This window comes from Cenococcum geophilum (assembly GCF_001692895.1).
Source record: "Cenococcum geophilum 1.58 unplaced genomic scaffold K441scaffold_94, whole genome shotgun sequence".
Classification (NCBI taxonomy): domain Eukaryota; kingdom Fungi; phylum Ascomycota; class Dothideomycetes; order Gloniales; family Gloniaceae; genus Cenococcum; species Cenococcum geophilum.
In genome coordinates this window covers 1-26,175 of record NW_027137652.1, presented here as the reverse complement: position 1 = coordinate 26,175, position 26,175 = coordinate 1, and the positions used below count along the sequence as shown (strand labels likewise).

The window sequence follows — 26,175 nt, the reverse complement described above, 5'->3', positions numbered from 1 at the left end:
AGCACTTAGAGTTTGTTTTAGGATATCCTATATAGAGGTCTAAATCTAGGCTACTTTCCTTCTTTAAGTATAATCTTATAGTTGTATAATCGGTATTCCGGTAGCTTATTGGCTTCCTTTTATAAAAATACCTCTAGGCGGTTATAGTACTTTACTAGTACCTTTATAGTAGGGTTAGTGTGCTTCTTTAGTGCTAAGGCCTTCTTAATATTAACTATTGTAACGACAAAGATTGTATATTTGGGTTTTTTAGTAAGTCGCGCTAGCGGGGTAGCTTTAATTATGCGGATATCTAGGGTGCTAAGCTCGCTTAGATTATCCATAGTTTTTTATTTAGGTTTAGGTTCGGTATTAGGTATAGGCTTAGTATTAAATTTGGGTTCGGGTTTTTTAAGAATCCTTTTTATAGTAGAATACTAGTCCTTCTAGTATTTTTATGTATTAAGCTTAAGCTTCTGCTTAGCTTGGGGCGGTATAGTACTTAGTAATAACTTATAGAATTTAGTAGAGTTTTCGGATCCTTAGTGGATGTCGGTAAAATTCTTATATTAGTGGAATTTGGTAGAATTCTTATACTAGTGGAATCTAGTGGATTTATTGGGTATAGGGTAAATAGTTATAGAAATTTTAGACTGGTAGATCCTGGTAGATTTTTTAGGTTTTAGTTTTAGGTTTAAGTAGTAAGTTATAAGGCACTTCTACTTATAACGGGAGGCGGTAAATAGAAGCTTAAGGTTGTCCTAATTAATAGTTACCTTATATAGCTTTATCTAGGGTTATCTAAGGATTACTAGGTGACCTAAGGTGGTAATAAAAAGCTTAATTAGTTCTTTATAGTTTAGGTATTAGAGTCTTAGGGTTACTACATAGGTAATACGGCCTAAGACGGTGCGTTTACCATTAAATCTAAATACGTTAATATGCCAGTTAAGGGGGGTTAAGGTAAAACCATTATCTTACATAAAGATCTTATTAATAAATCCTATACCACTAGCTCCTATATTAATTAGGGCTTAAGTATTAGCCTATTAATTGTTCTATTAAAGACGATAGTTAACGGTTATACTATAATCCTAAGAGTTAAAGTTCGTAACATCTAAAGCGTTTAACGAGGTCCTAAGGCAGAGCCGTCCTAGAGAGCGACTTAACTCTAGGATATACCTTTTAGTGGTAAGCGGGAAGGGGTTTCTATAGAACGTCGGTTATAGCTTCGCCCTTATAAGTAGTGCTTACTAGATATAGGGCTGGAACTAGGTAAAGATTAGAGGCAGTAACTGGAAGATTAATGCGGTAAACGGTTACTAGTATTAGCCGTTTATAAATCGTTTCAGGGCGTAGGCAAGGGGATAAGATAATATTATAAGATATAGTCCTTACTTCCGCACTTAAAGTAAAGGCCTAGCTTAATACGTCTTTTTTATTTAGAGGACCCTAGTAGGGCGTACTTTAGGGTTCTAGTGTTAATATCTATGGCGTTAGGGTGCTTAGGCTAAGATAACTTAGTGGATATTTACGGGGCTGTCGTATTGTATTAAGGAGCGTGTTTTGGTATTAGGCGTAGTATATTATTATACCGTTTATTAACGACGTTTACGCAGGCATTAAGGGCTCCTAGTAGGTCTACGCCTATTAGGGAGGTTTTTAGTTTAGGGCTTAGAGATTTAATAAGGCTGTTAATTAGTGCGGAGTCGTTTCAGCCTATTTCCCTTACGTAATAGTTAAATTCGGAGAAGTATATTAGGAAACTTTTTGTTCCTTAAGCTATATAGTTTATCTTTCTCTAGGCGGTAGCTTAGCGGTTTAGGTTACTATATAAGGCTTTAAGAAGTACAACTAGGCTTTATACTAAGGTTAGCTAAAGAGGTTTAATAAGGTTAGCTGCCTCTCCTCCTAGTTAACTTAGGGCGTAATAGAGTCGGTTAGCTTCGGTTAGGTAACAGTTAGCATTACTAGTTAGCTTATTTTTAAGCTAGCTTAGGAATAATTAGAGTTTTTATTATTTATTAGTAAATACTAGGGGATCTAGTAGTTGTTCGGATTATTTTAGTATAGTAGTTAGTTTAAGGTAGATAGCTGCTATAGGTTTAGGGCTTACGTTCCGCGTATTTATCTCTAGAGATAGTGTTCGGTCTTAAGGCCCTAATGTAGGCGTCTTAAGTGTGCGGATTTCTTCTTAGAGGTTCTCAATTAATCGCTAGTATTATGCTTTTTGTTTAGCTTATTATTAATTTAAAGTAGCTTAGTTTTATATAAAGGCGTCTATAAAAGACTTCTGTATTTCTACCAGTCGTTTTTAAAGTGCGGATATAATACTAGCGGCTATTATAGAGGCTTTGGGGTCGTTCTGTATTTTAGAGGTGGTATATAAAGTTAACGTAACGTAGTATTACGGAGTAAGTATAAGCGGCGATAATATATAGCAAGGTAGATATTATTAAGCCATATATATAAACTATATAAGAAGTTAAAACGTTGCGTAAAAAGAGAAGGTAGGAAAACGGGAAGAAAGGGTATATATTGTTAACTTAGTTGCTTAGTTAATATATATACGGAGCAGAATAGGATTTAGGTCGTAGTCCTAGCAGAACTTAGCAGGATTTAGTAGAACTTGGTAGAATATAGCAGAATATAGCAGATTGCCGTTAGATTGCCGCAAATTGCTGTCTTATAGTTAGTTTCTAGTTGCTAAGTTAGTGGAAATAGGTGGACGTGTATAAGGTATTACGGGGGTGTCCCGTAACAGCAGCCTACTATAATCTACCGTTACATATCGCTATACTAGGCGTCTCCCCCAACACCTAGCTTATAAGACCATACTATATCCTTATTAGGAAGATTAAATTGTTTAATAGATATATGAATATTAGTCTTAGGGCCTTCCGATAAGGGTTAATATGCTTTCTACAATAGTAGGCTTATTCTTAATAGAAGGTAGGGTAGTAGGTAAGCATTAGGGAGAGAGATTTCTATAACGCTATAGGCTAGAAACTATAATAAGTTATTAATTAGATTACTAGAGGGTCTAAAATAATAATCCAGTTGTTATAAATAACTAGTTTAAGTTCTTTTAAGGCGTATAAAACAAATATTAGATTAGGCGCTCTAAATTTATATCTAACTTTAACGAAAAAGGTGTTATACTAGGTATCGCAGTAATAGCTTAGGTAATTGTCTTAGGCAGAAATAGTAAGGAGAGGTTAAAGAATCGGTTTGTTTAATACCTAGGATTATAGGAGTCAGTCTTTATAATAGAGATAATTAATACTAACGGCTCTTATCTACCTCTATTCTTAATTTAGAAGGGGAAGCAACACTAGGAGGCTTAGTATTAAATTACTAAGGAAAATAAGTAGGTTCGCGGATATACCTACGCGCTTTTAAAGAGTGGCTAGATGGATGACTTGCTAGGTATATACTATATTAAATACTATAATAAATATACTAGTTACCTTATAGAGGATATTAAGGGTAATATTTAAAGCTACCGTATGCTTTTAATAAATAACTATTTAAGCCACCTTACCTAGCAGTTTATTTAGTATGCCCTATTACGTAAAATCGTTCTAGTAGCTCTACTACCTCATTTAACGTATAAGCTTTAGCCACTAGATATAGGCTGCTTTGGACCTCTTTAGCACTACTATAGTATATAGGTAGACGACTTCTATCGATATAGCTATGTAGGGATTAATAAGGAGTATTTTATAAAGCTTTACCCAGTCGCGCACGTATAGGCGTTTACCTATAAGACTATTTGCAACGCCTGGAAAGCTACTAGTCTTCTACTATATAATACTACCGCTGTTTTAAAGACTCTACTATATATAGAGGGCTCTGCAGGCCTAGAAATAGATCTATTAATTATAAATATAAGCCTTTAACTCCTAAAAACGCCTAAGATTGTTGGGAAAAAATTTACTAGCATCTAATTTTACTTTTCTGCCATTTTAGCATTTTCTAGCATTTAGCAGCTAAATGCGGCATTTATTACTAAGTACTAGCATTTAGCCGCCAAATGCTGAATTTATAATTAAGTATTAGCATTTAGCTGCTAAATGCTAGAAAATGCTAAAATGGCAGAAAAGTAAAATTAGATGCTAGTAAATTTTTTCCTAATATAGAGGCTTTGTATAAAGTTCTATATAAAGTTTAAAGTTCTATATAAAGTTCCGTATAAAGCTCTACGTAAAGCTTTATATAAAGCTCTATATAAAGTTCTATATAAAGCTCTATATAAAGCTCTATATAAAGCTCTACGAAGCTCTACACGAAGCTCTATATATAGAGGCTCTATATAAGGCTTTATGTAAAGCTTTACGTACAGAGGCTCTACACGAAGCTCTACACAAAGCCTTTATATATGCGCGCGATATACTACTATTAGGTCCCCGCTATATTCCTAATAGCCTCTATATACTTTACTAAGTATACCCCCTATATATACCTAGGTAGCCACCTTATTTTTTACTTTTTTTTATATCTTAGTACCGTAGCTTTATTTAGACTATTAAGTACTAGAAATAGGGCCTACCCTATTTATACCTACTACTATTTTTATATCTATATAACTATAATAGGCTATTAAACCTAGCTGTTATTAACCGTTTTATATCTATAAAGCTTCCGTAGCTAGAGGACAATTCTATTAACCATTTTACTAAGATTATAAAGTCGATAATAGTTTACAGCCCTTACAGCTTCTGGAATCCACGAGCTCCTTATATAGTTACGCTAGGGCTGGGCCTTCCGCTAACCTACTTAAAGCGGTACCTTAAGCCTTTTAACCCTACTACTATTATATATAAGGACGGCTATCTAGAATACCGCTATTATAATAATTTATAGTTATAGTCTGTTCGCTTACTAGGGGGAGCTATATTTAAAATAAATAACCGCTAGATTATTCTATACTGCTCGTATCTAACTATAAAGTATTATACCTATATAAATGTTAAGGTCTACGCCTCTATGCGGTCTGTTAAGTATATCTATAAATATATATATAAGGGGAGCGACTATACTACTTTACGGCTTATAGACGGTAATAAAGTAAGCTAGTATTTATAGGGCCGTTATATTAGCCCCTCTAAGGCCATCTAGCGGCTATTTAAGTTTCCTGTTTATAAGGAGTTCCCCCCTATAACCTAGCTTACGGTGCACCTTCTAGGTAAGCAGCCTATATACTTTCAGCTAAATTAGTCCGTAAAGGAGATCTAGTAGCGCCTTAAGCTCTTCTACTCTATATTAACGGCCTTCTTTAAGTATAACGCGGAGTATAATAGTAGCCGTAACTGCCTATATTAAGACTTCCCTAAGCGGTATATCTTTTATATAAAGCAGCGGGAGTAGCGTCCTTGCTAGTAAGGCACTGTAATAGGCTATATATATTACTATAGCCCTATTATAGGTAAGAGGTTCTACTTATAGCTACTACTAATATTTGTTCCTAGCCTTACCTCCTTTAAGAACCTCTATACTATTGCTAGTATAGTTTATCTAACCTTCTAGGCCGCTTACGTAGCCCTAGGACTACTAGAGGATAACTATAAGTAAATTAATTACTTAATGGAGGCCGCCGTTTTTACTATTAGCGCCTAGCTACGCTCCTTATTTATAACCGCTTTACTTTACAGCCCTATTACGGAGCTAGTTACTTTATAGGACCGCTTTAAATAGTCTATCTATAATAATCTGCCTCGCTTTCTAGCCCGTTAACCTAATACTCCTCCTATAGTTACTAAGGATAATAACGCCTATCTTAATTACAGCCTATACCTTATCTATTAGATACTTGCAGATTAGTAAAAAACACTCACGGACTATAGCCTACCCCAGTTTTAGTACTAGTGGGGCGTTATTACGGAGGGAAGTAACCTACTTTTTATAGCGGAGTTACTATAATATAACTGTATAGAGGAAGAACGCTAGTTTACTAAGCTATACTAGTAGCTAAATACGGATTAAGCAGCCTACTTTAATACTATTATTGCCGCTATAGATATAGATCTGTAAATAGCCTGCTTCTTTCTTTAAGGCCTTATAAGTACTAGTATAACGTTTCTCTATTACTACCTCTGCTACTACTACCACTTATATAGTAAAATTATTCTTTATATAGCTTCTTCTAGTATTATAGCCCTCCTATTACTTAGTAGCTATACTACCTACTTCCATTTTTAGATACCTATTAATCTATATAAAGAGTCTATTTATAATATCTCTAAAAGGTTAAATCTTGCTAAGCTTTTACGCCATACCTTTTTACTTATTTAGGATAAGGTACTAATATAGCACCGCTACTACTTTAAAGCTGTGCACCGTATACTTATAGACGTCCGTTTTAACAACTCTACCTTTAGCAGACTCCCTACTATTTTAGGCGGCGACTTTACTTAAATACTACCTATTATCCTACAGGGAAACCGTGTAGCTATTATAGGTGCCTGCCTATAGCGGTCGTTCCTCTAGCCTACTTTCTATATACTATCTTTATAGTTAAATATATATATCCGCTAGGGCGAGATAAATTAGCGGTTTATAGCTTAGGTATAAGGCTTATCTAATAATATAGCCCTAGCTAGTAGAATTAGTATTCTACCTAATATAGCCCTATTTTAGTCCTAGGAACCCTTTTATAGCTATATATACCCTCTACAACTACTTACTTAGGTATATACTACTCCTAATACCTTCTACAATTGCGCTATCCTAACTATTTATAATAATACTATAGCTAAGATTAACGAGGCTATCCTTATGCGGCTTTATAGCTCCCTAAGCACCTTTTATTTTATAGACTCTATAGAGTAAAATAGAGAAGAGGATTATATAGAACTGCCGCTAGTAGAGCTCCTATAGATATTTAACCCTAATAGCCTACCTCCGTTAAAGCTTTCCCTAAAGGTAGGCGCGCCTATAATCCTTTTACGAAACCTCTACCCTAAGGAAGGGCTCTATAACGGCACCCGTATAGTTATTATACGCCTAAACCGCCGCTGTATTAAAGCTTAGATACTTAGCGGCAGCTTTTATAGCTAGCTACGGCTAATCCCTTATATTAAGCTTATCTCTATAGAGAGAGAACTGCCGTTTATTATTAGTAGAAAGCAGTTTCCAATCTAGCTATACTTTATTATAACTATAAATAAGTTATAGGGTTAGTCCTTTAACTTTATAGGCGTTAATTTATAGATACCGGTTTTTACCTACGGTTAGCTCTATGTTGCCCTATCTTAGGTTACTACCGTAAATAGTATTTTAGTACTGCTTCCCCTAAATTAAATAAAGATAGATAATATTTTTTATCTAGAAGTTTTACTTTTATAATAAGGTATATTATTTTATAATATAACTACTTTTATAACTGCCCTATAGGGCTAGTAAAACTAAACCCCCCCCTTTCTTCCCCTTTCCCCCTCTCTACTCCTTATTATCCTCCACCTCCTCTTTATATAGAACCGCTAAGTTACAGTATAGCTTTATAAAGTTGCGGTATAGCTCTATAAAGTTATAGTATAGCTTTATAATCTACTAAAGCCGTATAGAGCAGAAACGGGCGTGGGTAGGTAGGGCCTCCTCCTCTTTCTCCCCCTCCTCCTCCTCCTCCTCCTCCTCCTTATCGTCGTTGTTATCGTTATTATTAGTAGCGGCGGCGGTAGTGGGAGGGGCTAAGGCGTAGGAAAAAGGGCCGCCACGGCAAACTAGTAGGGTAGTAGTAGTAGTGGCGGTAGCTACGGCGGGGGCAGACGCTATTATCTCTATTAGTTATACTTTTTACTATTTACCTTACTAACTTATAGGCCCGAAAGGAGTAGCGTGCCCCTTTACTGCTATAATAGTAGTTAGTATAGCTACCGTGTAGCTAGCTGGCGACTAGTATATACTCTATAAATAGGCCGCTGCCCTATATATATAATATATAAGCCTATAAGGCTACTATACCCCAGCTTTATACTAGGGCGGCCTCTATATTTAGGGCCCTAGCCTTAAGGCGGACCCCCTAGTAGACCTTAGGAGCTCTACCTAAGCTAAAAGCCTATTATAGAGATACGCCCTAGATACGCGGTAGGGGATATAGCGCCCACATTATAGCCATGTTAGTGGTAGTAGCTTTAGCGGTAGCGGCAAGCGCGGTAGGTAAGGGATTTTAGGGTAGGAGGACGGTGGGCTAATTTACGGCCGTAAAGCTAGCTAGGGGGGGAGTAGTAGCAGTGGGGGCAATAGGGGTAGCGAGAGTAGTGGTGGTAGTAGGGAGAGGTCTAGCGGCAGTAGTAGCTGCAGCAGCTATTTATATATTAGTATCTTCTTAAATTCTTAAATTTTTAAATTCTTTTATAGTACTAATACTTACTAGCACGCTTATCTGCTAGGACTAAAGTCCCGCGCGTAGGCGCCCTAGCCTAAGGCGGCGGCGGTAAGGATAAGAAGCGGCGGCCAGGCGCGGATATAGCGGCGGCAGCGGCAGTAGTGGTAACGGTGGTGGTAGTAGTAGTAGTAGTAGTAGCGGTAGCAGTAGTAGCAAGAGCAGGAGCAGAAGACGCAGTAGCAGCAGTAGCAGCAGCAGTGGTAATAGTGGTGGTGGTAGTGGTGCTATTGCTTAAGGAAGGAGACAATAACGACGACGACGATGTAAATAGCTATTATCAATATACGTTATATGATCAATTATATAAATCTATATTACGCGATTATTATATAAAGGCAGCTTTACGTTACCATAAGGTAGCTGTATAAATTCTATAGTAGTAGGGTAGTAGTGTAGTAGTAGTAGGGTAGTAGTAGGGTAGTAGCAGGGTAGTAGTAGGCAGTAGTAGGGCAGACTGAGTTTAGAAGGACAAAAGCCCGCCGTAGGCGCGAGAATGCTATTAAATTTCCCTAAGGAACCAAATTACTGGCTATAAGTCAGTAATTTGGAAATTTTCTTTGGAAAATTTAATGGAATTCTTGTATAGTATATATTACGCTTCCCTATACTTTTTTATATTCGTTTAAAGGATCTAAAATTCTCTATTTATAGCGCTATTGTATAAGAATCCTGTCTATCTCTTTTCTATATATTAGGCATTTATACTATAAGGCTTAGTAGGGACCCTAGTAGTTTACATAGTATAGATTAACCGCCTTATACTAAAGATGGCCTTCCCGCCTATATATTTTGTATATATTAGATTATATATAGTCTCTAGCCCTATATCTAAACCTTTTATATTTATAGCATACTATAGGGGTATGTCGCTCCTTAAATAGTAATATAATAATTAAACCTCCTCTAAATAATATATTATTTAATATAAGCAGCTTCTCTATATCCTCCTTTATTACTACTTTAATAATTACTAATACGTACTAGCCGCGCGGCCTTAGTTATTTAAGCTATCTTATTATATATACCTCTACACTATTCTCTATTTTAAAGCGCTTTATAGCTAACTTACTTACTTTTCTACCATTAATATTTATTACTAGAGGTACTTTAACCTAGTCCGCCTTAACTATATACTACTTAGGTCTAATAAGCCTCGCCCTAAGGATATACGGTTTAAGCTATTAGGTAGTTATTTACCTAAATATAGCTTTTTTGTCTTTTTTTACCAAAAATCTAATAATACTTGCGCTATTGCTTATTTATTATATGCGGAAGTCCTTAAATATAGCTTCCGTAAGCCTATTAATATCCTTTATACCTTATATAATAGTTTACTTTACTACTTTAGTAAAAGCTACCTTCTTTATTACCTCTAAGCCCGTCTAGCTAATATCTATTACTATTTACTAATTAGGCTCCTTAGAGTTTCTGGCGCTTATTATTTATAGCAAAGTTATTCCTAGCCCTACTATACCTCTATTGGCCGCTACTAATACCTATAATTATATTAAAGCTAAAGGAGTATTTAGTTACGCTTATAAGGACTAGATAGCTTTCTAAAGTTTAATATTTTACTTTTTAAGGCTTTACTATTCTAATTTAATATCTACTAGTTTATTTTTAATACTCTTAATTCTATTCTAGCTTATAATAATATTACTTTACTATATTATAGTTTCTTTAAGGCTTTTAATAAGTTAACAAAATTCGTTATAATTAATACCTCCTTTTTTATATTTAGATAAGGTTAAGACTCTTACTATAAGGAATAAAGGTAGTATATACTACGTAGCTTATATTTTAGTTTATAGTACGGTTTACTATTTAAACTATGCTGCTCTTTAAGCGGTTTATATCCTTAGCAACTACTAGGTCTCTTATACCTTCGCGCTCGGTTTCCTTATACGTCTTAATAGAGCTACTAGTGGGTTACCTCAGCGAGCTTAGACGTGAATTTAATTGGAGCGGATGTTCCTTCAGCCTGTTAACAAGCTGTCTAACATTTACCAAAATCACGTCTAAGAGCCTTTGGCAAGTTTTGTTAAAACCGTAAGCAAAATCTTAGTTTTAGCAACTTTATAAGGGGATTTCCTCCACAATATAATAAAATAAGGTCCTTAGAAATTCGTCAATAAATTTTAAGGGGGCTACTTTATATATTAAATGCCTTTAAATTACATTATCCCCTCCCAAATCTAAGATTAATTTCGTTAAAGTTGAAATTCCCGTTGTTAAAAGCGTAAGCACCTTTATATACGGGCCTATATAGGCCTATATAAAGGTATATAAAGCCTAAATTCTTACTAATCTATAGACCTAGATCTCCCGAGTAATTTAATATAATTTTTACCTTAAGAGACGTTGTAGGGATCTTAATCAATTTCGTTAAAAATTGTGAGTTTTCCCATACAAAAAACGCTTGTGCTTTTATACAAATCTCGCCAAAGTCCCTTAGACCAAGGAATCGATCAAATATCCGAAGGAGATTAGCGTGCCAGCGCAATCGATTTCTTAGTATGAGTCTACTGAGGTAAGCTGGCGGGTCCAGAGGTGGTATTACTAATACGCGTTTAGGGGTTGAAGCAGCCATCGGGGCTCTAGGGCTTCGTTCGGTGGGCCGCACGGGCCGCCTTGCAGCGGGAACTAGCTAAACGAGAGACCAGGATGCGTTTAAAAGAAAGTCCGGGATGAATATCCTCCTCTTTCAAAAGTTTTCGTTCCTCCAGCACATCTCCTTGAAACATCCACAAGGGTATGGCCGGTGCGGGTCGGCCACCCTCCCTGTTTGTGGTGGCAACATTCCGTGCCAAATTACGGTTACATATTACTCATAAGCATGCTTACGCAGCTTAACCTGTTCCGCATTTGCACAACTGCCACTCATTCAGAGCTTCAAGCGATGATGTTGTATGGATGCTGAGGACCAAGGACTTGTTTCCGCAGCTGGAAGCATTTTTCCATCACTGAAATAGCCTCGTCGTTGTGGCCTTGGGCCTTGAACGTAAACGCGAGATTGTTCATGCTAATCAGCATACCTGGATGCTCCTGCTCTAGCACCCTCTTGAACGTCTCCGTCACTCGCGCCTCCAGCTCTTCGGCCTCCTTCCACCGCCCTTGATCCGTGTACGTCAACGCCAGGTTGGCCATGCTGATCAGTGTGCTGACGCCCATGATCGTGTTGACGGGGGCGATGCCGAGAAAGAGCCGAGCAGTGCTTGAGGGAACGGATTTCCTCTTGAAGTTCGGCATTTTGGTTCTTGAGGTGTCGACATGGGACTCAGAAGGGGTACCATGCTCTACTGCCACTTGACTTTACCTCGCACGTGGTGTAGTGAAGTGCCGATTTCGCTGGGTGGGGCCACGGCCTGGTTCCCCCACAGTTTTTTCACATCATTCGAGTTCCATCCTGGTCTCCTGCTTCTAGCTGTCAGAACCATTGTTTCTTTCCACTTGAGATACCGGCTTGAGGCGCTTCCCTGCCATGAATGCTTAGAGAGTTGTGGGAAATGGTGAAATAATGTCGATTTGTAAAGCCCGCCTCCCTCATCTAGGACGGATATCTTCAATTCCCATAGTATTATAGCCTCGAAGTCTGACTTCCATCTTCCCGGAAATGTCCCTCGAGGCCTCGTTGAGTCCACTATTGTGGCAACGCAATCAACCGCCAGACTTGTCACTCGATGGTGTCTTGCTTCTTTGCAACAAGACTCTATAAAGAGTTTCTCGGCCTGCACTTGATTCTTCGACGGGTCATCGGCGTCTTCGGCTAGTGTCTCGGCATGTCCATTTGCTATTTCTTCATCCTGTGACGCCCTGTGAAGCGCATTCTTCCCGTCTGGATGTCCGACCCTTTGGTCTGGCTCATCGTTCGTCCTGACAAGATGTTTTTGTTCTGCGTCTTCCAAATTAAGGTACCTCGTGGCAACTTCAAGCGGTATTGAGGGCCAGGCAACGTCAGATCTGATCACGAATTCGCCACGTTCCTCCATATATGGATGAACACGCTTAAAGATCTCTGCCAAGTCATAAGCCATCCTCGCCATTATCTCAGTAATTCGGCTTGCTAGAACCGGTTGCCAGATGGTTTCGTTAAAGCAGACCGATACTAGCTCTATTATGGCGTTTACAGCCCAATGCCAATCACGCAACATAGGAAAATGCTCTTCGCGAATGGTATTGACAATTTGGTCGAGCTTCTTCATCTCCTTTTCCCTCTCGTCATATGACTCCTGTCCATCTCGATCCACGTCATCATTGTCATCTTCATAATCCATTGGCTTGTTCGCTTCCTCTATTGCCACTGTCTCTTTGTCCCAGAGAAAGTCCGGCGCAGAGTTCCCTTTTGGCTTCGTTGTGTTGGAGAATCTGAAGTTCCGTTTATCTTCGGGATCATAATGGAGAATTTTCTGATTTTCCCGAGTTTCCCAGCCACGTTGGAGAATGCTCAAGATGCCAACACTTCCCAGCCGCCCTGTGTCGGCCGCGATGCTCTTCGCCCCTCGGCCATTGAGGTTCCGAATGGTGATGTCCGCTCCTCGCCGCATCAAGATGCGCAAGATATTATGTCGGTCCAGCTTCGCTGCGACGTGGATGGCCGTGTTTCCCATCTTGTCGGTCCCATTGAGCGGCGTATCAGCTTCAACCAGGGCCATGACTACGTCTACCGAACCACTAATCACGCCGCAATGCAGTACAGTCCCGTATACGTTGTTTTTTAGGTCCAGTTTGGGTTTCCACTCCAGTAGACACAGGACCAGCTCGGAGGCTCCAAGATAGCAAGCTCTGTGCAGAGCTGTCATGCCATGTTTATCAGCATGGTCCACATTAGCTCCTTTGTTGAGAAGCAGGTCACAGTTCGCAGCGGAGTCGCAGTAGTGCAAAGGCGTTCTGCCCCAGGCATCCTCAACATGTAACAGTCCGATGCGCTCCTCCAGAATCCACTTTGTGACGCAGCTTGACGCGCCCGTCACCGCCAAGTGGAGTGGGGTCCTTGCCATATTGTCCCGAGGCGGAGGGCTGGAAGCACTGAGGTCTCTAGTGTATGTGTCGATCAGCTGCGGAATCAACAGTGTCTCAGGTACATCGCGTCGTGCAGCGATTTGGGCGGCAAAGTGGATGGGGAGATTGAAGACGTTTCTGTTCTTTGGCGAGCATAGCGGAGCTTTTGCAAGCTCCGGTTCGGCGCGAAGAAGGGCTGCAACGACGTCGTAGTCCTGGAAATCAATCGCCTGCATCAGTGCCGTCATGCCGTTCGGGGCGGCGACTGCAAGTGGCTGAATGTAGCGGATGACGCGAATAGTCTCATCTAGCTGCTTGATGTGATCTGAGCCGTGCATGGCAAGACACTCGAGGGAGGTTGAGAAGCAGAGCACGCAACCCAGTGGCGAGAGACTTGACTGCTTTTGGGGGGACGTGTGCATCACTAGGTAGAGGAGAATGTCACTGCAGTGGTACTTGGCTGCGACATGAAAACCCGTCCACTGGGATCGAGGATCCTCCGGTCGGAATTGCGTCTCATCATAGACGCGCGAGAATGGATCTGCTCCGAGAGCAAGGAGTGCCATGACCGCCTCTAGGCAGTTAACAGAAATGGCGACAGCCAGTGGACTCCCTAGGAGCTGTAAGGGCCATTGACTGTGGATCTCACGCAATGCGCAAAGCGGAATATCGACTAGGCGTCGAGCTAATACCCCCCGAAGGTTTTCGACTATGCCGTCGAGGACTGTCTGCTCTTGAAATACAAACAGCCAGTGAAACAGGCTGCATCCGTCAATGGTCGACGAGCTTAAGCAGGCCCCGTCAGATAAGAGATTTAGTACCGCTGAAGCATTCCCCTCGAAGCATGCCTTCACGAGGGGAGGCATTCCTTCAGATGAAGTTGGATCAGAGCGCATTAAGGTTGAGATTCGTGCAACATATGTATCTTCCGGTTGAGCAGAGTTGGCCTGCTCGCGCTGATTAAGCAAATCTGCAAAGACCCTGGCAACTGGGTGGCCTTCCGACTTTGCCATTTGAGCATATTCGTGTGCGCTCTGAGGGCATCGTGCAGTCCCAAAGCCGGTGTGATAGCAGAGCGCAATCTGCCAGATGATAGGGCCATTCTCTTTTGCTAATTTATTCGCGTACGTTTGTTTCAGGCCCAGGAATATCTGCTGCTGGTGCGCCCAAGAAATTTCTCTGCCATTGTCTAGACGGAACATCTGCCGAACGGTTAGAATGCTGCTATGTCACTTGAACAAATAGACGGCCCAGCTTGGACATACCTCGTAGGTTGGCGATAGTGGCTCCAGGTGAAGTGCCAGATCGACCTCGAGGCCGAGGAGGTTGCCCGCACTGAACGGTCAGCATTTCCCAAGTGCACTGGTAGAAAGTCAGGAAGACACTTACTTCCATCTTGTATAGAGAGGAAGGCTCCGTGCACTAGGAACTCGCTTTGCGGGGTCCTCTTGGATCGTCTTATGGAGAGTGACTCGAAGAAACATGGGAGGCCCCAACGATGGCCCAGTTATTGACCGCTTAGCGTGCTTGAGCAAGTCAGCAGGGCTGATGCGAGCCTCATTGCCGTGGGCGTCTGTAATCGAGCCATTCCTCTCGAGGTAAGTCAAGTATTCCTCCCCTGCAATGCATGCTTCCCAGAGAAGGAGACCAAAAGCCCAGATATCACATTTCGGCAGGTCTGCCCGATCGATGGGGTACACGTCTTGGTTTCCAACTTCGGGAGCGTTGTAACTGGCGAAATTGGTTAGCAAGGAGACGCAGGGTTCTCTGAGTAACAGAGGAGGGCGCGAGATCTCACATCAAAGTGCCTCCATATCTCACGGGCTCATGGTCGTGCTTCCTTGACTTGTCGTCCAGGATAAGCGCGTGGCCGAAATCCGTCACCTTTGCCAACGCCTTGGCAGGACGATCCCAGCTTGGGAAAACCAAGACGTTGTCCAGCTTGACATCCCCATGAACAATGCCGCATGTGTGCAGAGCGGCGAGGCCCGACGCAACATCGCCAAGGAGAATTTCGATGTCGCGAAGATGTGGTCTAAACTTCTTGACGTGTTCTCTCAGAGTCCCAAGTGGAGCATACTCCACCACGACGTAGGGCATGATCAACTTGCCTCGAGTATTCCATCCATATCCGAGCGCAGACGGTAAGTTCGGATGAGCTCTCAACGGGGGATGTCCCATGATCTGCACCTCGAGAATGACGGACCTAAGCCGTCGGCGGAGTGTCTTATCGTCTGGTGCGCGGCTGGTCTTCAGATGTTTGACAGCGACGACGCTGCCTTTCTGGGCGACACATTTCTCGACCATGTATGTCTCTCCCTCACCGAGCATCTCTTCCCTAGCAAGTTCCTCGTAGCGATAGCGACGCAGGTTCAGAGCCCGGACAGCCCTGATGACATCGTCGAGGCCATGCGCTGCCTGACTTTGCCTGTCCGAAAAGATTGCGCAACTCAAACTCGACACGGAAGTACGAGACAAGAACGTATTCCAGCTCAGAGCGGACGTGACCGACTCAGCCTTCTCGTCTTCCATAGCCCGGAGGTCGACCCGGCTCTTAGGAAGCGGACAAAGTCCTTCACACGTCGTAACGTGGGGGTTATGACGGCTTACGGTTTGGAACACCAAAATACTAGGCCACTACTAGTTACACGCCCCCTAATCACTGCACGCACACCCCCCACTGAACAGGCTTAGATTCTTCCTCTTCAGGTTAGAACGTCACGTGTGTTTGACTTGTATGTATCTGCATTGTGAAAATTAAATCTTTAAAATGCAACTTCTATGACTATACCACTATAATTAAGTTTTAATTTTAACTATAGTATAACTTGTAGAGTTCAAACTAGAGCTGGAATGCGCTAGAGGGCCTACTAGTAAAGTCGTGTTAAAAGGCCGAGGCCCCACGACGGCTGTAAGCCTGTGAAATATTACTGCTAAACACTTAGCAAGCCATCTATAAAGGCATCTTAACTTCCACCGCTATTCTCACCACCTATAATACTGCATAGCCCTGTGATTTAGCAAACTTATTAATATCACCAACGGTAAAGTTTGCGCAATCGTACGACTTCAACGGAGGTGGGCTAAGAGCCATGGTAGATGTAGGGAAAGTAATGCAAATGCGAGGTGTTGATTTGGGTACGGGCGCGCGACTGTTGCGTACTGATGCAGATGTAAACAAGTCAAACACACGTGACATTCTAACCTGAAGAGGAAGAATTTAAGCCTGTTCAGTGGGGGGTGTGCGCGTATTAATTGGGGGGTGTACGCGCGGGTGTGTAACTAGTAGTGGCCAAATACTATTACCTTAGCAGGCTCAGCAGGCTCAGACTTACCTCAGCAAGCTCAGACCATAGAATCAATTAGCGGACATACGTATATCCGCAAGCGGATATCGCTAACCTTTTTTGTTAAAAAGTTGATTCTATGGTGTTGACGGCTCGGCTGAGCGCCCGATCAGTCGCTGAGCCGCACGTGACACATACAACCCCCGTCGACATTCGCGGATGTCCACGGCCGAGCCTGCAGCCAAGCCGTGGACATCTTCGAATGTCTTTACCCCTACTGATCGAGCCGCTGATGCACGCGTACTATTGGCCTATTGGCCCAGCCGTGCGCCCATGTATTTACCCTATACGGTAAGGTCACTTATCCGCTCGCTAAACGGCCGGTAGGTATGCTTTCTCTACCTCTCCTCCCCGGTCTCTGTCTGTGTATGTATAAAAAATAGGAACCCCCCTAGGGCACAGCTTCTCTAGCAGCGTCCTATCTTAAAAATGGCGTTAATTAGTCGCGTAGAGATTAACGTCGCGAATAATGCCGAACTACGCGCTAACGCGCAGAGCATCCTCGCCCTTATGTGTGCCGAGAGGCCTAAAAATATATCTTTAAATTATGAGCCGAAGCAGAAGGAGTTTAAGGTAGGTAGCTAGATGCTTTATAGAGTAGTATACTTATAGCTAACGCGCGTCTTCCTAGGCCTTTTATAAGAAGAAGTAGTACTATAATACTAATGTTAGCGACTCAGTCAATCGAGACATAAGCACGGCAAAAGGGTCGCGCAAGCCTGTACGATTGGATTGTCTATAAACGAGAATCTAAAGCTAGGGAAAGGAAAGGAGAAGAAGAGCAGCGCCGTTCGGTGTTTTATAAGATCTTCGCGTCACGTGATCGCAATATGCGGCAATCTGTGGCAACTTGCCGGTGCGAAGTTCTGCCAGTGCCGTAACATTACCCCCCCCTCCAAAAAAGCCTGCCCTTAGGCTTTGTCGCTAAAAGTCTTAGCAAGAGAATCTGACCAATTAGACAACTTCGACCGCCGGTTAAAGTTTCTAGATATCTTAATACCTTACGTAACTAAGAAATTTCTAGGGCGTTCTTGTCCTTATATTCTTCTAGTAGCTTATTATCTTTATTATGCTAGTATTTTATCTACTCGTCTAGGTACTTTAGCGGTCCGGGTTTATTAGGGTAACGGCTATAAAACTCCTAAAGCTTATGGGGACTACCTATAAAGTTCTATATAGGGTACTAAGTAGGGTTTAGGTTATATCCTTTCNAACTAANANAATACTTTAANATTCCNTTTANAAGTTTATAGGCTAGTANTTCTTTAATTTCCNATTTATTATCGCTATTAACTTAAATTAGTAGGGGAGGTTTATTCTTTTGTTTAGGTAGTAGGTTATTTATAGCTTTCCGTAGCTTATCCGGTAAGAAAATAGGGTGAACTTTAATTAAGTCTAGGAGCTTAACCTTATATAAGTTGCCTACTTTATTAAAAATCTTATACGGTCCTACTATTTTATAGTCTAGCTTATGGCTAGGCCGTTCTATCTTTTAGTTCTTTGTTATAACCTAGACTATATCGCCTATAGTAAAGTTAGGCTCGTGCCTATGCTTATTTACCTGCTATTTTATTAATTTCTAGGCCTTTTTTAGGTTTGTATAGGCTACTTTCTAAGCTTCTTCTAAGCGCTTAGCGTACTACTAGGCTTCCTTATAAGATAGTTTTTCGCGTACAGTTTAGGGCCCTTTTAGTCTTTCCTAGTTAAAGCTTATATGGGGTAGGTAACCCATTTCTAGTTAAATAGGGGTAAATCCGGTAGAGTTATAAGGTAGGGTTACTTAGGCGTAGTCTATTAAGGGCAATAGTTCGGCCTAGTTATCCTAAAAGTAGTTAACGAAAGGCCGGAGTCTCTGGTCTAAGTATTAATTTATAATCTCCGTTTAACCGTCTGTCTAGGGGTAATATGCCGTAGAAAGCTTTAGCTTAATGCCTAAAATCTAGGTAAACTTATTCTAAAAGGCTAATATAAACTGCGGCCTGTAGTTAGATATAATAGTATCTAGTAGTCTATAAATTTGGTAGATATAGTAGATATACAGCCAGGCTACCTCTTTAGTATTAATATTCTTATAATAGGGAATTAAGAACGGGCGCTTGTTAAAGCGGTTAACTAGGATTATAACTATATTATATCCGTTACGGTTTAGAGGTAGCTTATAAAAGTCTATAAAGACATATTACTAGGGGCGGTTAAGTATTAGGAGGGGTTTTAATAGTCCTAGGGTCTTATCTTGTAGAATTATAGACCTATAGTAGTTATTACAGTTCCGTATATAGCGGTTAATATCTATAATTATTTTAGGCCAATAGTAGCGGTCGCTGATAATCCTGCGGGTTTTATTTTTTCTAGGGTGGGCCGTAGAGACCTAGGTAAATACTTTGGCAATAAGCTAAGTCCGTAAGTTCTGTTCCTCTACTACTACTAGCCGTTTACGGTGCTTAAGTAGTCCACTTTTAAGGGACTATAGGCTAGAAACAGGGGCAATGGCGCAGTGGTAGAGATATGCTATCGGGAAGTCTGACGCGGAGTGGTGACCGCGAAGGTCGTAGGTTTGAATCCTACAGCCCTTTTCTTTCCTATGGCTTTTTACTCTCTACATAAATCTCAAAAGGGTATATAGGCGCCACTATCTGCAGTATTAAGATGGCTAAAGGGCGCTTGCCAGCGCTAAAAAAATAGGCCCGTTGGCTTGTAACGGTGATAGGAGCAACCGACCCCTAGTCTTAGTATGGCGCGCAATAGGGCAGTAGAGAATATTAGTAAGGGCGCTATCTATTGCAACAGTGGGGCGGGGATATACTATTGGTTACGGCTAGGGGGAGTTTATAATAATATAACTAAAAATCGTGCTTAGCAGTGTACACCTTGGCTATTAGCTATACTGGTCCACCAACAGTAGGAGGAGGCATCTGTATGTAGTATACTGGTTCGACTAGCTAGTTTTAGAAGGAGGTTTTTCCTAGTGTGCTGGTTTCCTCCTCTATAGAGAATAGCGCTCTATAGAACCGCTGTATAGACCTTAAGGAACCGCAACAGCGTAATAAAATTGATCTATCTATCTATAGGCTAGAAACGTTCTTTGCCTTTTCGCGGTACTCCTATAGAGAAGGGGCCGTATAGTTTACCTATAGTAGTTTATTAATAAGGTCTAGTTCCATAGAGTTAATAGGGCATATCTTGGCATCTAAAGAGTCTATATTTAGTTCTGCCCGTATTTAGGAGTTAAGGTGTTCTAGTTATAGTAGCGCTTAGGTCTATAATAAGATCTTTACGGCTGCCTAATTATTTATATCCTGTTTACACCTTATAAGAGCGTCTGCACGGTTAGTGGCGCCTAGCCTATATATAATTAGGAAGTTAAACTAAGATAGGGTGTCCGCCTAGCGCGCCTACCGGGCTATAAGGGCCTTTATTATTATAAAATATTCTAAAGCCTTATAATTAGAAACTACCTAGATAGACTTAAGGGTGCCTTTTAGTTAGGCTCGCCAGTGCTAAAAGCTAAAGATAATAGCCAGTATTTCTTTGTTATAAATTAGGTAGTTTAGCTTAGCATCTACTATAGTCTTTAAATAGTAAGCAATAGGGTGCTATTCTCCGTTTGTCTACTTTTAGGAGTAAACGCTAGCTATAACACTATCTAAGGCATTGGTTTCTAGCATTAAGGGCCGTTTTAGGTTAAAGTGGGTGAGTAAGGGAGCAGAGACTAGTCGTTTCTTAAGCTTATTAAAGGCCTGCCTATATATGGTGTTAAAGTAAAAGGGCTGGTCCTTATGGGTAAGTAGGCTTAGTAGCTAGGTAATTCTGCTATAGTTCTTAATAAAGCGTTGGTAGAAGTTATAGAACCCTAAGAATAACTATACCCCCTTTACGGTCCTTAGGGGTACCTATTAGTTAATTACGGCCGTCTTTTCTAGGTCTGCCTTAATCCCGTTTATACTAATAATAAACCCTAGGTCCTTTATATGCTTAACACTAAATTTTAACTTTTTAATATTAGCTTAGAGGCTAGCTTCCTAAAGCCGTTATAGGACTTTATAGATATGCTCTTTATATTCTAGTTTGTTTTTAAAGTAGATTATAATATTATCTAGGTATACTGTATAGAAGTTATTAAGGTAGTTAAATAGTACGTTATTTATATATTGTTAGTATATAGCTGGTCCGTTAGTTAGTCTAAAAGGTAGTACTTTATATTTATACGTTCTATAACGGGTCTAAAACGTAGTAAGGTCTTCTAATTTAGGGTCTATCCTAATCCGATAAAAAGCCTGGCGGATATTAAGCTTTATAAAGATCTTAGCTCTACTTATTTGGGCCAAAGTCTCATTAAGTAAAGGTAGTGGGTAGCGGTCTTTAAGGGTCAAATTATTAAGCTTATAGTAGTCGATACAGAAATAAAGTCCTCTATTTAGCTTTTTAGTAAAGAGAATAGGTAAGTTAAAAGGGGCTTAACTAGGCTTAATAAAGCCCTTATCCAGGTTATTAATAAGATACTACTTTATGGCCTATAATTCGGCAATAGATTACTGTCGGAGGGGGCTATAGCTAAGGGTAACTACCTTGTCTGGCTTAATTTTAATCTTATAGTTATACAGTTGGTAAGGCGGGAGTACATTAAATGCTGCTTTAGAGAAGGTATTTTTAAAATTCTAGTATTAATGGGGCAGTTTCTGTTCTACTAGCTCCTCATCTATAAGCTTACCTTTCTCTTAGGCTAGGGCTTCTTTCTCTTTAATTATTTAATTAATTTTATATAAGCTAGTTATAAAAGCAATGGTATTAGGCTAAACTAGGTTTTAGTAGAATCCTATAGCGCTAATATAGCAGATATCGACTAGCGGGAGGTCTATAGGTTTCTTTACGGATATTTATTAGGCCGTATTTTACGGTATAGGGTTTATAGTCTTCCTTAGCTTACATTCTATTTTCCGCAAGTTATCCCTTCGGTCTATTAGTTTAGTGTATTATCTAATATCCCTAGCCTTTCTTTATGGCTGCGTAGGGCCTAAGTTCTCTATTAGGGACTTAGCTAGGCTACTACTAACTTCCTAAGTCTCTAGTGCGGGTGGTGTGATATAGGTAGTCTAGGGGCGGCGTAATATACGGATCCGTTACGGATTAAGCTGTATATCCTTCTTAAAAGCCTAGTCCCTACGCGTTATATTGGCTTAGTAAACGGTGTTTATCTACAGCCGTATAAGGTTTTCTATTATAATACTAATCTCTTTTATAAAGGAAGGTGTTAGGGGTATAGTTTTGGGCTAGATAAGCTGCCTATTCCGTATATTAAGCTATAAGCCTAAATAGGCTAGCCATTTTCTCCCTAAGATTATATTATNGCTTCTAAGGTCCGTAATAAGGAAGGGGATATTATACTACCTTCGTCNNTTAACGCGGAGGTAGATCNNNAAGATAGTTATAATAGGTAGTNCTATCCGTCCGTTATAACCGCGAATAGGGACTAGTTTAGGCAGTTCTTTAAGGGGTATATTTAAAAAGTTAGCCAGTTTTACAGCGCACTTTATATTAATTAAGGTAAAGGTATTTACTTCTAAGTTAGCTAAAGCAGAGGTTAAAACTTAATATCTATTATAAAATAAAGTATAAGGGATAGTGTAGCTTCTTTTACTAACTAGCTGACCTAGATTAATATATAATATATTAATCCCTTTTAACCCTAAAGAGGAGTCTTCTTCTAGGGTTCCTCTTTTTCTGGCTTTATACTATCCTCCTAAATTAACAAGACCTTATTTATCTTTGCCTTTATTAGGCAGTTCCTTATAGGGTGGCCTATTTAACCGTATAAGAAGCAAGCTCCTTAATCGCTAAGGGCCTGTATATGGGGGTCGCTATATATAGGCTAGGTATATACCAGGCCCGCAGTAAGGGTAGCTGCGCGGCTAGCTACTAGGTTAACTGTAGGAGTTGCCAATTATACTAGGGCACTATGGGCCGTACTTGCAGTACTTGCGGCCTAGTTTATAAGGTTTCTAATTTTTAGCCGGTTAGCGCGTACCTTAATTTAATAGAGGCCTTAGTTAATAGCTAGGCAATAGTCTATAAGTTCCTTTAACGTCTATACCGTAGTATAAGCTAGTAATATAGCCCGCTATAGGTCTAGGGTAAGCTTATTAAAGAGGTCTGGTAGTAGGTCTTCCTAGGGGATCTAGGCCTATCCGGCTAGGTATAGAAAGCGGGTTTAGAAGGCCAAAAAGGTCTCTATTGTTTTCATATTTAGGCTTTTATAGCTAAGGCGGGCGTTTTATACTTTAAAAGGGTCTTTATAAATAGAAGATAAGTATTTAATTATTTCTTCTTTAGAGATAAAGGGGTTTGTTAAGTCTTCAGTATATTACGGGCGTAAATGCGTTTAGGCGTCTCCGCCAGTACGGCCGAAAACGTAGGCTATTCTAGCTTAGGCGTTAGGGAAGTAGTCTGCATTAACTTTAAGCTTATCTCGTAATTAAAGCTTCTAATTATTAAATATAGGGTTAGTTCCGTCTATAAGTAGTAGGGGATCCGCGACTTTTGCCGACCGCCTTAGTACTATATAGGCCTCGGTAGGTCTACTAAGGCGCTAGAATAGGGCCTAAAGGACTATAGCAAGTCTTTAGTTATCTAATAATAACTCATTATTAGATATAGGGGTATTTCTGGCTTTAAGCAGCTCTTATAGTTATTTAATTTTAGTATTAGTAGCCGCAAGCTCCGCCTAGGGGGTTAAAACGTTAATTATTTCTTTATTTAAAGTATTTAAGAGTCTTACAGCTGCTTTGCCTGCTGCTGTAGTTTATAGCATAGTGGTAGGGGTATTAGGTAATTCCGGGTAATTTCTTTAGGGGTTCTAGTCTATATGTGTCTTATAGGTTCTTTCCTTAGGGTTCTATTCTTTTCTTTTAGGTCCTGTCCTTATGGTCCTAGTGATATCCTTAGGGTCCTATTCTGTGTTCTTGCAGATATATTTAAGTTCCTTCTTAGAAAGAGTAGAGTAAGTTTTAGATAATATTAGCGACTTAGTTAATCGAGATATAAGTACGGCAAAAGGGTCGCGCAAGCCTATATAATTGGATTGTCTATAAACGAGAATCTAAAGCTAAGGAAAGAAAAGGAGAAGAAGAGTAGCGCCGTTTGGTGTTTTATAAGATCTTCGCGTCACGTAATCGCAATATGCGGCAATCTGTGGCAACTTGCCAGTGCGAAGTTCTGCCAGTGCCGTAACAACTAATTCCGTTACGGAGGAGAAGCTACTTCTTTTCCTTATTAAGGAGGTTATAGGCCGGCCACTAAAAGCAAAAAGCCGTAAGGCTAGTAATGACGTACTTTAGGACGAGACGCGGCTCTCTTGGCGCTTAGTTTACGGCTATATTACGGCCCTAACGGACCTCTACCGGGCGTAGAAGGCTATAGGGATAAATAGCCACTAGTCCCCGCGGGAGGATAATATTAAGAAGTACCTTAAAATTCCATAACGGAGGGATGCGTAGTGGGAAAAGCAGTAGTTTACGGATAAGAGTAGAGATATACTGCTTAACGGATATATAAAGGACGAGTTTAAGAACGTCTACCGCTAGCTATAGGCCTATAGAGACTCCTTACTAGAATACTACCTCCGCATGCTTATGAATATCCTACTAGGCTACTATATACTTACCTATAGCGGTAATAGGCGCTCCGCTAAGATCTTAGACTTATTTACCTTTAAGTTTAAAGGGGAAGGCCCTACCTGCTATATACCCCTAATATTTACTATATACGCTAGTAAGTAGAACTAGTACGGCCGCCTTAAGACTATTAGGGCTCTATATAATAAAAAGCCGCTTATCTACATGTTTAATAGGCTAGCTTTTTACCTCCTATATTGCTAGGACCTTAGCAACGAGCTATTTCTAAACTTTAGTAAGCGGTTAGTGTAGTATAATATCCACCTAATTAAGAGCAGTGCTGGGGACTATAAGGCGGCTTTTTTATATAACTTATAGCGAGAGTAGGTTGCTAAGGCGTTTTAGTATATCAGCGTCTTCTTATAGAAGAAAACCTATATTAGATAAAGTGCTAGCGCTAAAATGGTAGAGCTAAAAGGGGTTAGTAAGGACTAGATTAGATACATTAGTAGGTAAAACTAGGAGTAGATAGTTAGCTACTACTTAAACTCGCTACCGTAGGAGTTTATGCGGACGATAGCTAGCTATACGCCGTAGATAGGCTGCTTTAAGATTTATAGGGCAAGTGTAGCCCCCCCTAATATACTATTGTCGACAATCTAGCCAGATCTAGACGTCTAGAAAGGTTAGTTTAGCCCTTAGGTTGGCTAGATTAACGACCTCGCAGCTATAGGCGCTATAAACCTCTTATTTTACCTTTAGGAGGTTATCCTATAGGACTTAGTAGTCCTCCGCGAGATGTTCCTAAGTAGCCCTATATAGAACCACCCTATCTTCTAGTATAAGGCCTATCTACCCTTTATGCGGAAGGTTAAAACCTACCTATAATAAGAGAAAGAAGGCCCTAGCTAGCTATTAATACTTTATTAGGCCGTGCTAGCTATTATAGACTACCTAAAGACTATAGACGCCTAAAATAACTAGAGAGTATATAAAAACGACTAGAGAGCATATAAGCTATAGGTGTTATTTAACTATATAGCTAAGTCCTAATAGGCGTAGTCTTTATAGCTTTAATTACTTACGTCTGGTAGCCTTACCTTTTAGCTTAAGGTCCCTTTAGTATAGCCATTAATAGTATATCTACTAACGGCACCGGCGCCTTTATCTATTGCGGGATTAAGCTAGTATGCGTTGGCCTAGGCGAGCGCTATAGCTTCCCCTTTACCGGTGCCGCCGCAGCTATAGCCGCAGCCGTAGCCGTAGTAAGGGCCTAAGTTTAAGCTTAAGCTTAAGCTCCCGCCTAAGTAGCCGCCCGTATATTATATATGCCGCGTAATAAAGTCTATATAGGCCCTTTAGCGTAAGTAGACTAAGGGGCTTAGAGGTAATCCTTTTATAGTAGCGCTAGATTTTAAATAGGGTAGTAAATAGCGGGCTAGTTAGCAAAATAAGCTCTAATAGTACTCCCTATAGCTTAAGGTTATTAAGGAGATTAAGCGGGTTATATAGGCCTAGAGGGTTAGCAAGGAAGCGGCTATATAGTAGGTTAATCTATAGTAGGAGTAGATATAGTGCTTACTAGATTAGCTTTATAAACGGCTTTAAGCGGGTAAAAAAGCTATTAAATAGTATATATCTTTAAAATACTAAGGAGTCTTCTATTAAAACCTTTATCTATAGCCCCTTAGGGGCTTATTTTAGTACGGTATAAGTTTAATAGGGTGCTTATATAATAGCGGCGCCCGACTTAAAATATAAAAATCTTTATTAACCTATAGCCAATTCTTACCATTCTAGTGCGAGTAGAGAGCTCTTAGCTAGCTCTACGCATAGCGCTTAACGGGTATTAAGAGCG

The 26,175-nt window shown here is 40.4% G+C and overlaps 2 protein-coding genes across 2 annotated transcripts; both read right to left on the bottom strand.

Annotated features, from left to right (window-relative positions):
• Positions 1–11,257: 11,257 nt before the first annotated feature.
• K441DRAFT_595801 (uncharacterized protein) lies at positions 11,258–11,512 on the bottom strand (the record flags this gene model as incomplete). The annotated part of the gene is made up of 1 exon (XM_067645013.1): positions 11,258–11,512. One exon carries the CDS (start codon positions 11,510–11,512, stop codon positions 11,258–11,260), a length of 255 nt encoding a protein of 84 aa, XP_067496595.1.
• Positions 11,513–11,785: 273 nt separating this feature from the next.
• Positions 11,786–15,895, bottom strand: K441DRAFT_682845 (ankyrin; the record flags this gene model as incomplete). The annotated part of the gene is made up of 5 exons (XM_067651624.1): positions 11,786–11,789; positions 11,825–14,565; positions 14,629–14,698; positions 14,753–15,094; positions 15,162–15,895. The coding sequence occupies 5 exons, from the start codon at positions 15,893–15,895 to the stop codon at positions 11,786–11,788; spliced, it is 3,891 nt and encodes a 1,296-aa protein (XP_067496594.1).
• Between the last annotated feature and the right edge of the window lie 10,280 nt (positions 15,896–26,175).